Below are 11,930 nucleotides of genomic sequence, written 5' to 3' on the forward strand. Positions count from 1 at the left end.
GAATAACTCAAACAAAACAAACACCCCAAAAAAATAATAATATTGATGTTGTTGACAGTAATATTATTGTGTTTACAGTTATTTTACTGTCAACGACAGTAATATAATTACGTTGACTTGTCAACAAATCAAAAAAAATAAAAAAAAATAATAATAAATAAAAAAATATAATATTGCATTAATTTACTGTCAACGGCAGCACAATTACATAAATGTAATGTCAACGGCAGTACAATTACGTTAATTAACTATCATTGACAGTATAATTACGCTAAATTACTGTCAGTGACAGCACAATTACGGTCAACGTGTAGCGGCGGGCATGGAAAAACAAAACAAACCAAACAAAAAAAAAAAACTTAAAAAAACACTAAAGAAAGAGACCGCCGGAAACCGGCGAAAAAATCCGGAAGAAAAGAAAAGAAAAAAAAAAAAGAAAAAAGCAAAAAAAAAAAAAAAAAAAAAGTCAACGCCGGAATCCGGAAAAAAAATCCGGAAGGAAAAAAAAAAAAAAAAAAAAAAAAAGTTTAAAAAGTCAACGCCGGAGACCGGCGTTGACCGCCGGTCAACGCCGGAATCCGGCGGCAAAAAAAAGTTTTTGAAAAAAAAAATTTTTTTGAAAAAAAAAAAAATTTGGGTCAAAATTTAATAATTTGTGAAATTTGGGGTCAAATTGAGATTAAATTAAGTTAAGGATGAAATTGGAGCATATTAAATTATACTCCAAAAAAAAGTCAAAATTGAATTTTTGTGGTCAAAATTGAACTTTTATGGACGAAATTGATTAATTTGGATTACAATTAAGAATTGGGTATAAATGATTGAGGGTAATATTGGGATATACATGAATGTTTCCTTTAGTTATAATAAATATTAAAGGGATGAGCTTATTGGTGAAAGAGATATGTCCCCTATACCTAGAATAATAAACATGCTTGGTTGGGGACTTTTGCATAAAAATCCCTTCCATCTATACACCAAAGGAGCAAACAAATAGCATTACCAAAGTTGCTTCTGAAGCAGATTCAATGAGATTAAATATCAAAACTAGTATAAATACAGTCACAAAAATCTATTGCCAAAATAAGACAGAACCAGAAGCTATGAAACAATTGCTACAATTATTAATCTATTCAATTAACAAATATCACAAAACTAATGTAGCTGCGACCGTGAAGTTGTTCGATAACACTTAGCAGGGAAAAACCTGTACCGTTGTACGAGTACCGTTCTGTTTTTTAAGGGAATGGTTTTCTCTGGCAAGCGAATTTCGATCCCAATAGCACCATGCGACATTGTACAAGCATCAATAATCAGCTGAACTTACCTATTTCCATTTTCTTTTTAATTGCTTTTTGACCATGATATACGAACGAGTCGATGATCCCCGATACTGTGAATACACCTGGACACGAAGCACAAGTAATGAATGTATGTAATTATGAGATGGCGCTGGTATAACTCTTTGTTTTAAAATTAATATAGCACAAAAAACAAATCATTGAAGCGAATATTATTGGAAATGACCGAGATTTTCTAGACGAGTGGGTTGATTAATTACCTCCAACAATGGCACAGACATTCGTCAAGAAGTGCAAGAACGAAACGTGCGTCTCTGTGAAAGTTACCTGGTACCAGGAAATGAATTGATAAGCAGAAATATTTTATGCCGATTAAGAAACAAGACAAACTTCGTTAAAAGGGTTTAATGGAACTCTTATTCGGGAATATGATACACACCTTAATTGGTGAAAGGTCGTAAAAAAAGAATGCTCCGGGAAGAGTTTGAAGTCGACCCAATTCTGATCCTTTAACATGTTCGGTTACAGAGAACTACAATAACGTAAAAAAGTTCATCAATTTGATGTCCAATTAAAGAAAATATTTATGTACGAAAAAATTCAAATACAAGAAACTCTGTAATTTTAGTAGTGATAGAACCTGATTCGACTGGATAGCATGTCCATTGACATCTGTGAATACAGTTGGCACAACCTGCAACATAGAAATTTAGTACTCCCACCGTCCCGATTTAAACGACATTTTGGGTTGTTGCGCACATATTAAGAAAATCAATAAATTGAATTAACCTGAGGACAAATCTTAACTCTGCAATCTCATAAAGGAACCGGGGCATTATAAGGTGGAATATATTAGTAAATAATCTAGATGAACTTAGCAAGCAACACACTTCATTACATAAACAAATACGGAGTAAAACGAACAGTTACAAAAAATAAAGCAAAAAACTTAATCACAAACGTAGATGTGTTCACGTAAACCACTGACCTTGAGGAAATACTGATACATTGCATTTGGTGTCTGTTGTATCCATTCCACACTGCAGGTAGAAAGAAACAAATGCATATACGTTTTACGCCACGTGGCAAATTATCCAGACAGATTGTAAGAGCACGCCACTAAAAATGGCTGTAGGAAATGAAAGGACAAAAATACCCATCGAGAGGATTGACTACACCCGGGAAGTAGTCTCCGAATGCTAATCTGTTGATCGTGTGACTTATCTGTCGTACAAATCCTATATTTTATTAACCTCGGTCTTATAACTTTATTATGAAACGATGAAGGTAGTATCTCGTTTGAAGTGCAGCAAATGAAAAGTTTAAAAAAAGGATATCTTACATTAAAACTGTCCTTTTGAAAGGCTAGCAGGTCATGAACGTGCACATTGGACTGTTGGAAACTCTTGCCAGGGGCAAAATGGAAATTACCAGCTACCTTATTGACATCCAAGAATCCATATATGTTACATCCTTCCCCATCTTCATCTTTGATCATTTGGAGAAAACCTTCTCTTTTGCACTGTTTTGTTTTGATTAAATATGAAAATCGTAATAAGTATACAGTTAAAGGTCGTGGTAAACAATATATAAATTTAAAATCATAATAAATGATGCTTTTGTATTGTTATAGACGTGTAATTTTCGGCATTCTTTTTCTCTTCCTTATAAAATCATCATTTAATTAAAAAAATAAATAAGAAAAGGAATGCTGACAAAAAGAATAAACCTCACTTATGTTGGGGAACTGACAAATATTACAGGAAAAACGGTCGATAACTTGGTGTGGGGGTTGTTATAGAATACTTCTCTGTTACAATTCTCTTAATAACTCATTGTAATTCTAAAAATATGGGTCATATAAACTTCCCAGATATACACGATCACATAAAAACTTGTTAATCGTGTCACAATAAAATGAACAGCATTCCATGAAATCACGAGATGAGCATAAGTCTTTCGCACAGAAGGTTCCGCAAAAACCATGGTTATAATTCATGTAAATAGTAAAAGATGCCTTCAAATCAAACAGGAGCCTGTACACTATTAAATACATAAAATGAAGTTCAAATACTTGCTTTCTGGCTTATTTTCGATTCAGAAAACTCGTGGTCATGTTACTTTAGATAGCTATACCTACCCTCGAAGTACGATTTTTCCATGACTTATCCAAAAACTGTTTTTCCCTCTACCTTTATCACAAAACATTTCCTTCGTTCATATTTACTATTAATATTATTCACCTCTGATGTTCACGTTTTAAAATATATCAGTTACTGTAGCGGGCTACTGACTGACAGGTGGGAAAACAACCGAGCATAGAATCTTTCAATTTACAATAGAAATTTGTTCGATGCTGCAGTCATCATAATGTACATTTTTGGCACTAATCAACGGGAGTTGTTATTTCCACACCCTACAGTGATATCAAAACTCTCTCGAATAACTGAAAAAGGGATAATTGGATCTCTAGCGTACATGGTTTTTAAACCATCAGTAATGTCTATTATATTTAAAAATTTACCATGAGATGGTCCTTTAAGAATTGACGGTTAATCTAGCAACATTCTTCAGAAACCTTCATTTTCAAGACAAGAATCTAGTCAAAACTCTAAAGTTCACTGCTACAAGAAGGGGAATACTAACTTAGTGAGAGGTAAAGCTTATGTGTACATGGAACTACTTGTCATAATTTTCAAACTCCGGTACAAGAAAAAGCATGAGAAACGAACCTGATCGACCAAATCCGGATTCGATAATGCCCAACCTTTCTTTCTATACGCTTCACGAACTTCTTCACAATTGTTACAACATTCATCTTCTGACTGCACATAAAACATAAAATCTGATGAAATACAGGCAACCACAATATTATATGGATAATAAACAGAGCATAATGCATAACCATAAATGACTACAGCTTTGAAATAACAAATTAGAGTGAAAACTTGTAAAAATAGGATACAGCAATCAACACTTTGATCGACAAACCACGCAACAGACTGAAATATTGAGAAGAATACAATGGTGAATTCAGCATTAAATAACGAAGAGGATGGTACCGTTTCTGCACCAAAACATGAACCGCAATAGGTTTCGTTGTGTTCGAGTCTTCCACCATGTCGTTGTAAAGGTCGTTCAATCTATGCCAATTACAAATAAAGAGCGGAGACATCTGTCAGAAAACTACAGTAAAAAACAAACTTTACATCTTCCAACAATAGTACGAAGATTAGCATTTACATATGTTTGTGAGCAGTCAATTACTAGATATCAAATTCCAAAGGGTGAAAATATTGTCTAAATCTAAAGAAATAACTGGATACTTTTCAAGTGCTCGTCCATTCATATTTTTTCATAGATTAAACGAATGACTAACCTTGGGACCTCCGATAGTATCAGGCCTTGTTTCTATGACATTACCATGAGCATCAATCCTCTTCTTGATAATGTCATGTCTCTGCAGGAACAAAAGGCAATGTCATTTCAGGAGCCATTAAGATAATACTACTTCACAGTTTTGTAGTAGATTATTTAAAAAAAATAAAAAATATTTCTCTATTTAGAACGATAAGGAGAGAAGGAAAAGATTTGACACCATTGTGACCCTCGCAACCACAAGTATTACTGGCCAGCAACAACTGGAGCAACTAAGAGAAATGGAGAAAATTTCGGTTAGGGTCGAAAACTATAGGAATTAGGAAAAGAAGAGAGAAGAAAAGGTGAAGCTCTCCAGAAAACTTGTTTGGCACTGTTCATTTCCAGTTGTTTGCTTCACAAATGAATCCCAATATAGATATATATTTCTGGTTAGTGATCCTTTACAAGTTTTTCTGCGAGATTCATAAACAATATAATAAGGCCTCGTTTGGTTGGTAAGATAAGCCATCAATTAATTAAATAATTTGATGTTTGGTTAGATGAATAACTTTTCGAGCCGGCCTACAATTACGAGATAAATGAGTTTTTCTCTTGGTTTTGGCGAAATTGTGGACCTCCCCTAGTCTAATTGTACAACTGGTTATCATAAGATTGTATAATCTTATCTTAGCTAATCACACCTTGACAACCAAACGAGGCCTAAAAGGTAGGCCGACATTTTATTTTGTACTGGAGACATTATTTCTGATAATATGAAGTACATTACAGCTTATGAAATTTAACTGATTAGAAATTTTCTGCATGTTAGTATATGCAACAATTGACAGATGTAATCACTTCAGAGAACTTACGACATCCAAGTGTTGCTCTCCGCTGATATCCATGGCATCAAGACTAACCATAGAACATGCAAGTGCTGGAAAAGTCACATCAAACTGCAATTTTAGATGTAATCGAGGAAACAGTTAATAAGTTTTCAAGTTAAGTACAGTTTTACACTAACAAATACCGAGGAGCAGGAGTATAATCATAAAGATAGTGATGTAAGATGGTTATGATATGAATGAAAATATAAACAGCGCAGAATTAAAGAAATGAATAGTCTAGCTGACATATCAAGTTGCTCAAGCTCAATTTGATACTATAATTTAAATGAGGTAAATTTTAAGCCACCTTGCTAAAGGTTTACATATTCATGAGCTTAATATCGTCAAGCCATTGTTCATTTTTCCCCTTCTTTTTGTTCGAATCAGCCAAACTAGAATCAGGCGTATATTAACATTTATTTGGGGGGAGATGATTTAGAGGTAAAACGTTATACTATAAAACAAAACAACCGATGTAAAGTCCATTGAAATTGTTCAGATTTTATATTTCAAAAGTCACACCAAGTATTGAATATATATATATATATATATGCCCAACAATCTACTACCATGCTCTCACCCTCCCATAACAGAGGAAAAACAAAAACCAACAAAAGAGGCTAATAGATTTTCGAAAGGTATATAGTTTTGAGTAAATCAAAAAGAAATGCAGAAATGATGAATATATTGTACATTAATGCGAAGCCTTTCTCCCCTCGATGTATCAACCACTAATTTTGTCTCAGTTACCGAATGAAGATATAATCCTGCAAATGAAATTAGAATAATAAGGAAAAGATGCAAAATCAATTAAGGACGATAGTGATCATAAAAGTGAAAGACGCAGATATTCCGAACAGTTTTATGATTGTGAAGTGACCAGATGATCTAAAGAGTCAAGGAACTACGAAAAACTAGTAGCTACACTTGACATTACAAACTAGAGAAACTATGAAGCCTCACTAAAGAAATACTATAACACCAATTAACTTTACTTCAATAGGGGAAAAATTGAACGAAAATCGTGAAGGATGAAATTTACTGTCCAGAAAAATAAGTTGCTGGAAATAAAATCCTTAAAGCTTGATAAGCTTCTGAAAGTTCAACATTTAAAATGAATATGACGTAATTTTGAATAGTAAGAAAAATTTAAGGGACAAAGGAGCTGGAGAAGACAAAGACATAACAGTGTTCGTCCATTTGGCCTACACACGTGGATATAATGCCCAAAAGGCTATAGGACTTCAATCGTAATCCCTTATCAACACAACTACAATATGCTCTATAATTACACGTTTGAAAATAGTTTAGTTAAAGTGAACATAAGAATTTAAATAAACCAACATTTATGTTATTCCAAGGAAGGATTATGCAATATTCAATCTATTAGCATATGATTTTGATACAAGTTCATCGTGGGAACAATTTTTCGAATGGCAACTTTTTGAGTACTAAGAAATAATAGAAAAGAGACAGAAAAATAAGACAAATATATAATGGGCTAGGTCATTTGGCCAACATTTAGAGATTAATATTCAAAAGTATCACCAGTTAAATGTATATATATATATATATATATATATATATATATATATATATATAGCTGTAATAGACATGAAAAATACATTGGTCGAAAATATCAGTCACACAGATCAATTTAAAATCTAAATCAAATCAAATATTCAGTATCCAAGAAATCACACATTATTCAATCTATTCTGGTATAATTTTCGTTCTCAACACTCCCTGCAAGTTAAAAGCGGATTAATTTGTTCAAATACTCATCGAGAAGAATGGAAACCGCAGCACTTCTAAATTGAAATAGTCGAGATAAAAGTTGTTCCATGAAGTGAATATTAAAAAAAATTAAACAACCCTCTGAGGCTAACTTTTCAGTTGGTGTTCTTCAAACATACATACATATTTATCTTCAGAGGTTAATTAAATCAATCACCGACTTAATAAATATTGGTAGAGAGTTCTACTGGGAAATTGAAGAACGAAGGCACTACCATAAATTTATATGGAAAAACCTAGGGATTGCTTTATGTAACTGTCGGTCCTAAAATATAACTCGGTAAATCCTAAATCGAAGATCCAAACCCGTTCCTCTCTTTTAAACACTCCATTTTGCCAGCAATTCATCAACTTCCTTACAGAAAATTAACAATTCAAATATCTCCAATATTTCACAGATAGTCAATTGATTAAACAACACGCAAAAATATCAATCAAGCAACACAAGATCACAGCATAGTTGAACGCATATATCCGAAAATCGTCAAAAAATCGAAGAAAAAAAAATGCATCTGCAGAGAAACGAAGAAAAGCCAGAGATATAGAAATACAAACTGAGCTCAGAGATGAAGAGGAGGAGCATAACAATGGAGGAAGCAAGGGTTATAACACCGCCGGAGAGGGTTCTGCTATAGAAATCCTCATTGATTTTAGGGTACGCATCCAGGCTCCGTAGTTTCCCAATTATACTTTCCATCATCATCTAAATACACGCCCAATTGTTAGAAGAGAATACAAAATTGGATGGAATCAGACGCCGGAATGATGATCGAAAACCCGCCGGAGAGGGTTTCCGATCAGGCGGTTACAGATTATATGCTGAAATTAATAAAAGTACAGAATTTCTAATTATTGTTATTAAATAATTAAAAGAGAAAAGGTAGAAGAAGGACTCGCCGGAGAAGAGGTCAGCGCTGTTTCTTAGGCTGCATCTACGCTCTCTTTCTCTCTTCTCTCTCTCTCTCTCTCTCTCTATGTATTATTATTTCCTGTGTCAAAGTTTCTTTTGGGACTTAAATTAATTACCGTTTCATATTTTTACGAATTTGTAACGATACACTCTAATATTCTCCCTTCATCTCTCTCTAGAAGAATTCTTTTTTTTAAGCTTTTATTATTTTAGATTAGAAAATGTTTCCGCACCCATCTTGTTAAACCAATTTACAAACGAAAATAAATACATTGAATGAGGATCGGGATACATATTACGATTAATGAGTTTTTGTTATATAAGTTTCGAAAAGGAAGCTCATGACCAAAATGGACGCGCACAAGTACAATCCATGCCCAACTTGGGCGTGTGCACTGTTTTTGGGCGCCGACAACTCCAGTCTTTTTTTATTTTTTTTAATTATTAACTGCAACCGTAACTTTATTTTGTTTCATAAATTTTTTTCAGGAATAACAACAACATTGATCTACATATGAAGTTGATCATTGTGACTATTTTATAGTAACATAATTATTTTACTTGAGAGATGAGTTGATAGATTGGTTGAGAGCGACCACCAAGAGTCTTGGTGTAACATTAGTGAAGCGTAGTAGTAATAAGAATAAAATATATATATTATGGTGATCTATCTGGGATGAAGCAAGTAACTGACACAAACATAGATATGGAAAACAAGAGATGGCATGGCACCAAAAAATGTTATTGTGCTTTTCAGATGATGGATGCCGAACATTACGGGATAAATGTCAACTTAGGATATTACATGGGAAGCATAATCAAGATCCCGTATATTTGTGGTGGCATCGATCTAGTAAAATGATTAAGGAGGAGGTGGTCATGACTCAAATGTTGGCAAAAAGTCATGTGCCGCCGAAGAAGATTTTAATACATTTGAATGAGTAGAACTTGGTCGAGGACGTGCATTTGAGAAAGATATACAGTGAAAAGGCGAAAATGAAAAAAACAGAATAGGGTGGGCATACAGTTCTGCAATATTTGGTTGGGTTGCTTGAGGAACATAATCATTATAAGTGGATTCGCACTAATTCAACTACGCATAAATTTATTGATCTGATGTGGGCTTACCCTCGGTTGCCAAAATGTTGATCAGGTTGTTTCCGTATAATATATTATTCAACTGTACGTATAAAACAAATCAATGCAAAATGCCTTTGTGGAAATTATTGGTGTTTGTCCCAAGGGTATGAATTTTACTGTTGCAGTGGCGTTTATGCGTTATGAAAATGAAGAGCATTATATATGGGTATTGAGCAAGATGAGAAGGCTATTTGTCTCAGACAATCTATCAGGTATAGGTGTGAATGATAGAGAATTGGACTCATGAAGGCGTTAAACAATGTGTATCCGAATTCATATCATTTTCTATATACCTTTTATATCAAAGTAGACTTTGTGCTTTTTTCTGTATTTATAAATTTTAAACCGATATATAAAATTGGTTTGTTTGGTGTTAACAGGTCTAGCGGGTTCGACCCGTTAACTTCGGGTTTCAAGCGGGGTTGGTCTGGGTTTAGATTTATATGGGTTGGGGCGGTATGGGTTCTAAAAACCTTTCATGGGTCGGTTCTCGAGTTTAGGCAAACCCGGCCCAGTACCGATCCGTTGCCATCCCTAGTTTCACTCCCTCGAATCTGCTCCATCTCTACTCTCCGTTGTTGCCATCGTCGAACCTCTACACACAAGCACACACATATAGTCTCACACCTACATATATAAACACATACACAACCACACACACGCACATACATACAATTTTGGTTACTCTCCTTTCCCTTTGTTGTAACCTAATAATTATGGAAACCAAAAAGGAAAAATATGAAGAATTGTTTGGTGATGGGAGATGGTAATATTGGTGGTGATGTACGTGTTAAGTGTATATTTTTACATTTAATCATATTTTTTAATTGAAGCTTTTAGTATATTTTATTGATATTTGACGCTTAAAAGTTTTGATTTATTGTGTTTCGGGCACAAATTGAAGAATTGAATAAGTTGAGGGTCAAAATTATAATTTAGAAGAAAAGGTGGACAAAATTGGAGAAGCCAAACATCCGAGAAGGAAAGACTGCGCAGTAAATAAACTTCCAAAAGTTACAAGAAAACTGTTTGCCCCCCCCCCCCATTTTTTCCCACCTTATAAAAAGTCATCTCAAGCACACAATTATGAGTCCTCTTTTTACGCAATTTCAAGAGCAAAGAAGCAACAACGAAGAATTTGAAGACTACACGCATAGTTTATCTTTTTATGAATTATTGTTTAGCTTTTAATTTGATCATGAGTAACTAAACTCAAAGGCAATGTTTGGAAGCGTTTTGAAACTTATTTTGATTTCATTTTGAGGAAATATGTTTTGGGGGAAGAATTTGAGAATGAAAGTAATGTTTGTTTATATTTTAGAAGGAGACAAAATACACTGTAGTAGTCACATCATGTTTAAAAGTGTTAGCAAAAGGTGTTTTAGAAGAAAAAAATTGAAAGATGAAGTGATATTTATTTGTTTTTTAGTGAAGACATTTTTTTACTGAAGCAGTCAAATCATTTTACTGTGCAGTCACATCATGTCTGAAGGAGAGATAAACTTTTGAGATTGTTTTGAGAAAATTATTTGAGAGGTGTAATAAATATAATTTTGTTTTGGGGAATCAATAAAAACAAAATCCAAACACTACCAAACATTGCATTTATTTCTAGGATTTTATTTTAAACCATATGTGGGATTTATGAACCCTTCCATGGTTTTATGCAAAACTGACCACTTTATGTGCTTTTCTGTTCTTGTTAATCGCATGAACCGAAGATCGGTTTAACAATTAGAACTGTGGTAGAAGAGCCTTTGTGGTGTTAGTCTAGGAATATAGTTAACCTCTTAGGTAGCCATTATTGAGATTTGTGCTTAATGTTTTGTTCTCGATTGAATTGCGTAGGAATACAGTAATTTAGTATTGAATAATAGAATGGTAATACACGCGGAAGCGGGTTATTATTAATTTAGCATCTCAGGTTAGTAATTTGATTTAATATCTTGCATAATTGAAGGAATCGAGATTAATTATCACATAGGGGAGGAATAAAATCCTAGACTTGTTTACTCTGATAAATCTTCGTGTTTAATCGCTTTCTTGCTCTTGCTTTTCTAAATTGTTTTAGTTTAATTTAGTTTAATTAATCAACTTTCGACTGTGCAGGGTGCGCTTGAGCATAATTGGTAGAATTTAGCGTCTAGGATTACATAATTAAATATTCTCTGTGGGATCGATATTCGGACTTAATTGTCCATTATATTACTTGTTAGATATGTGCACTTGCGTGTAGGTATTTCCACCAATAGTACGAACCAGAGATTTAAAAAAAAAATTCCTTCACTTTATTTTAACTAAGTTGTGTAGTTAAGTTGTGTAACTAAGTTGTGCAAGTAAGTTTTCTAAGTTGTCTAACTTCATAGTAAAATTATATAAAATACGTGTTCTTTTCTAATTTTTTGCACATTAATGTAACTAAGCTCTGTAAATAAATTTTATAAGTTTTTTGTGTAAGCTGTGTGTGACGCCCACCATCGAAATACACTGTACATTTTCTTTTTTCATGATTCTTTCTACGGTTTTGGACACTCA

The 11,930-nt window shown here is 33.5% G+C and overlaps 1 protein-coding gene across 1 annotated transcript; it reads right to left on the reverse strand.

The window, feature by feature from the left end:
- Positions 1 to 999: 999 nt before the first annotated feature.
- Positions 1,000 to 8,346, reverse strand: LOC105973948 (uncharacterized). Its single transcript, XM_088815420.1, has 14 exons — positions 8,243 to 8,346; positions 7,901 to 8,048; positions 6,242 to 6,315; positions 5,534 to 5,617; positions 4,681 to 4,761; positions 4,364 to 4,444; positions 4,034 to 4,126; positions 2,644 to 2,823; positions 2,458 to 2,525; positions 2,290 to 2,341; positions 1,942 to 1,995; positions 1,741 to 1,833; positions 1,562 to 1,628; positions 1,000 to 1,405 (listed from the first exon to the last, which is right to left on the reverse strand). The coding sequence occupies exons 2-14, from the start codon at positions 8,046 to 8,048 to the stop codon at positions 1,314 to 1,316; spliced, it is 1,167 nt and encodes a 388-aa protein (XP_088671546.1). The 5' UTR covers positions 8,243 to 8,346; the 3' UTR covers positions 1,000 to 1,313.
- Between the last annotated feature and the right edge of the window lie 3,584 nt (positions 8,347 to 11,930).

Source organism: Erythranthe guttata, chromosome 3 (assembly GCF_056151865.1).
Source record: "Erythranthe guttata isolate IM_541 chromosome 3, IM_541, whole genome shotgun sequence".
NCBI lineage: Eukaryota > Viridiplantae > Streptophyta > Magnoliopsida > Lamiales > Phrymaceae > Erythranthe > Erythranthe guttata.

Coding starts and splice junctions, on each gene's coding strand:
- LOC105973948 (XM_088815420.1), bottom strand. CDS start 8,048: ATGATGATGGAAAGTATAATTGGGAAACTACGGAGCCTGGATGCGTAC. Junction 5,618..6,241: donor GAGAAAGGCTTCGCATTAAT/GTACAATATATT, acceptor CTAAAATTGCAG/TTTGATGTGACTTTTCCAGC. Junction 4,445..4,680: donor ATACTATCGGAGGTCCCAAG/GTTAGTCATTCG, acceptor TAATTGGCATAG/ATTGAACGACCTTTACAACG.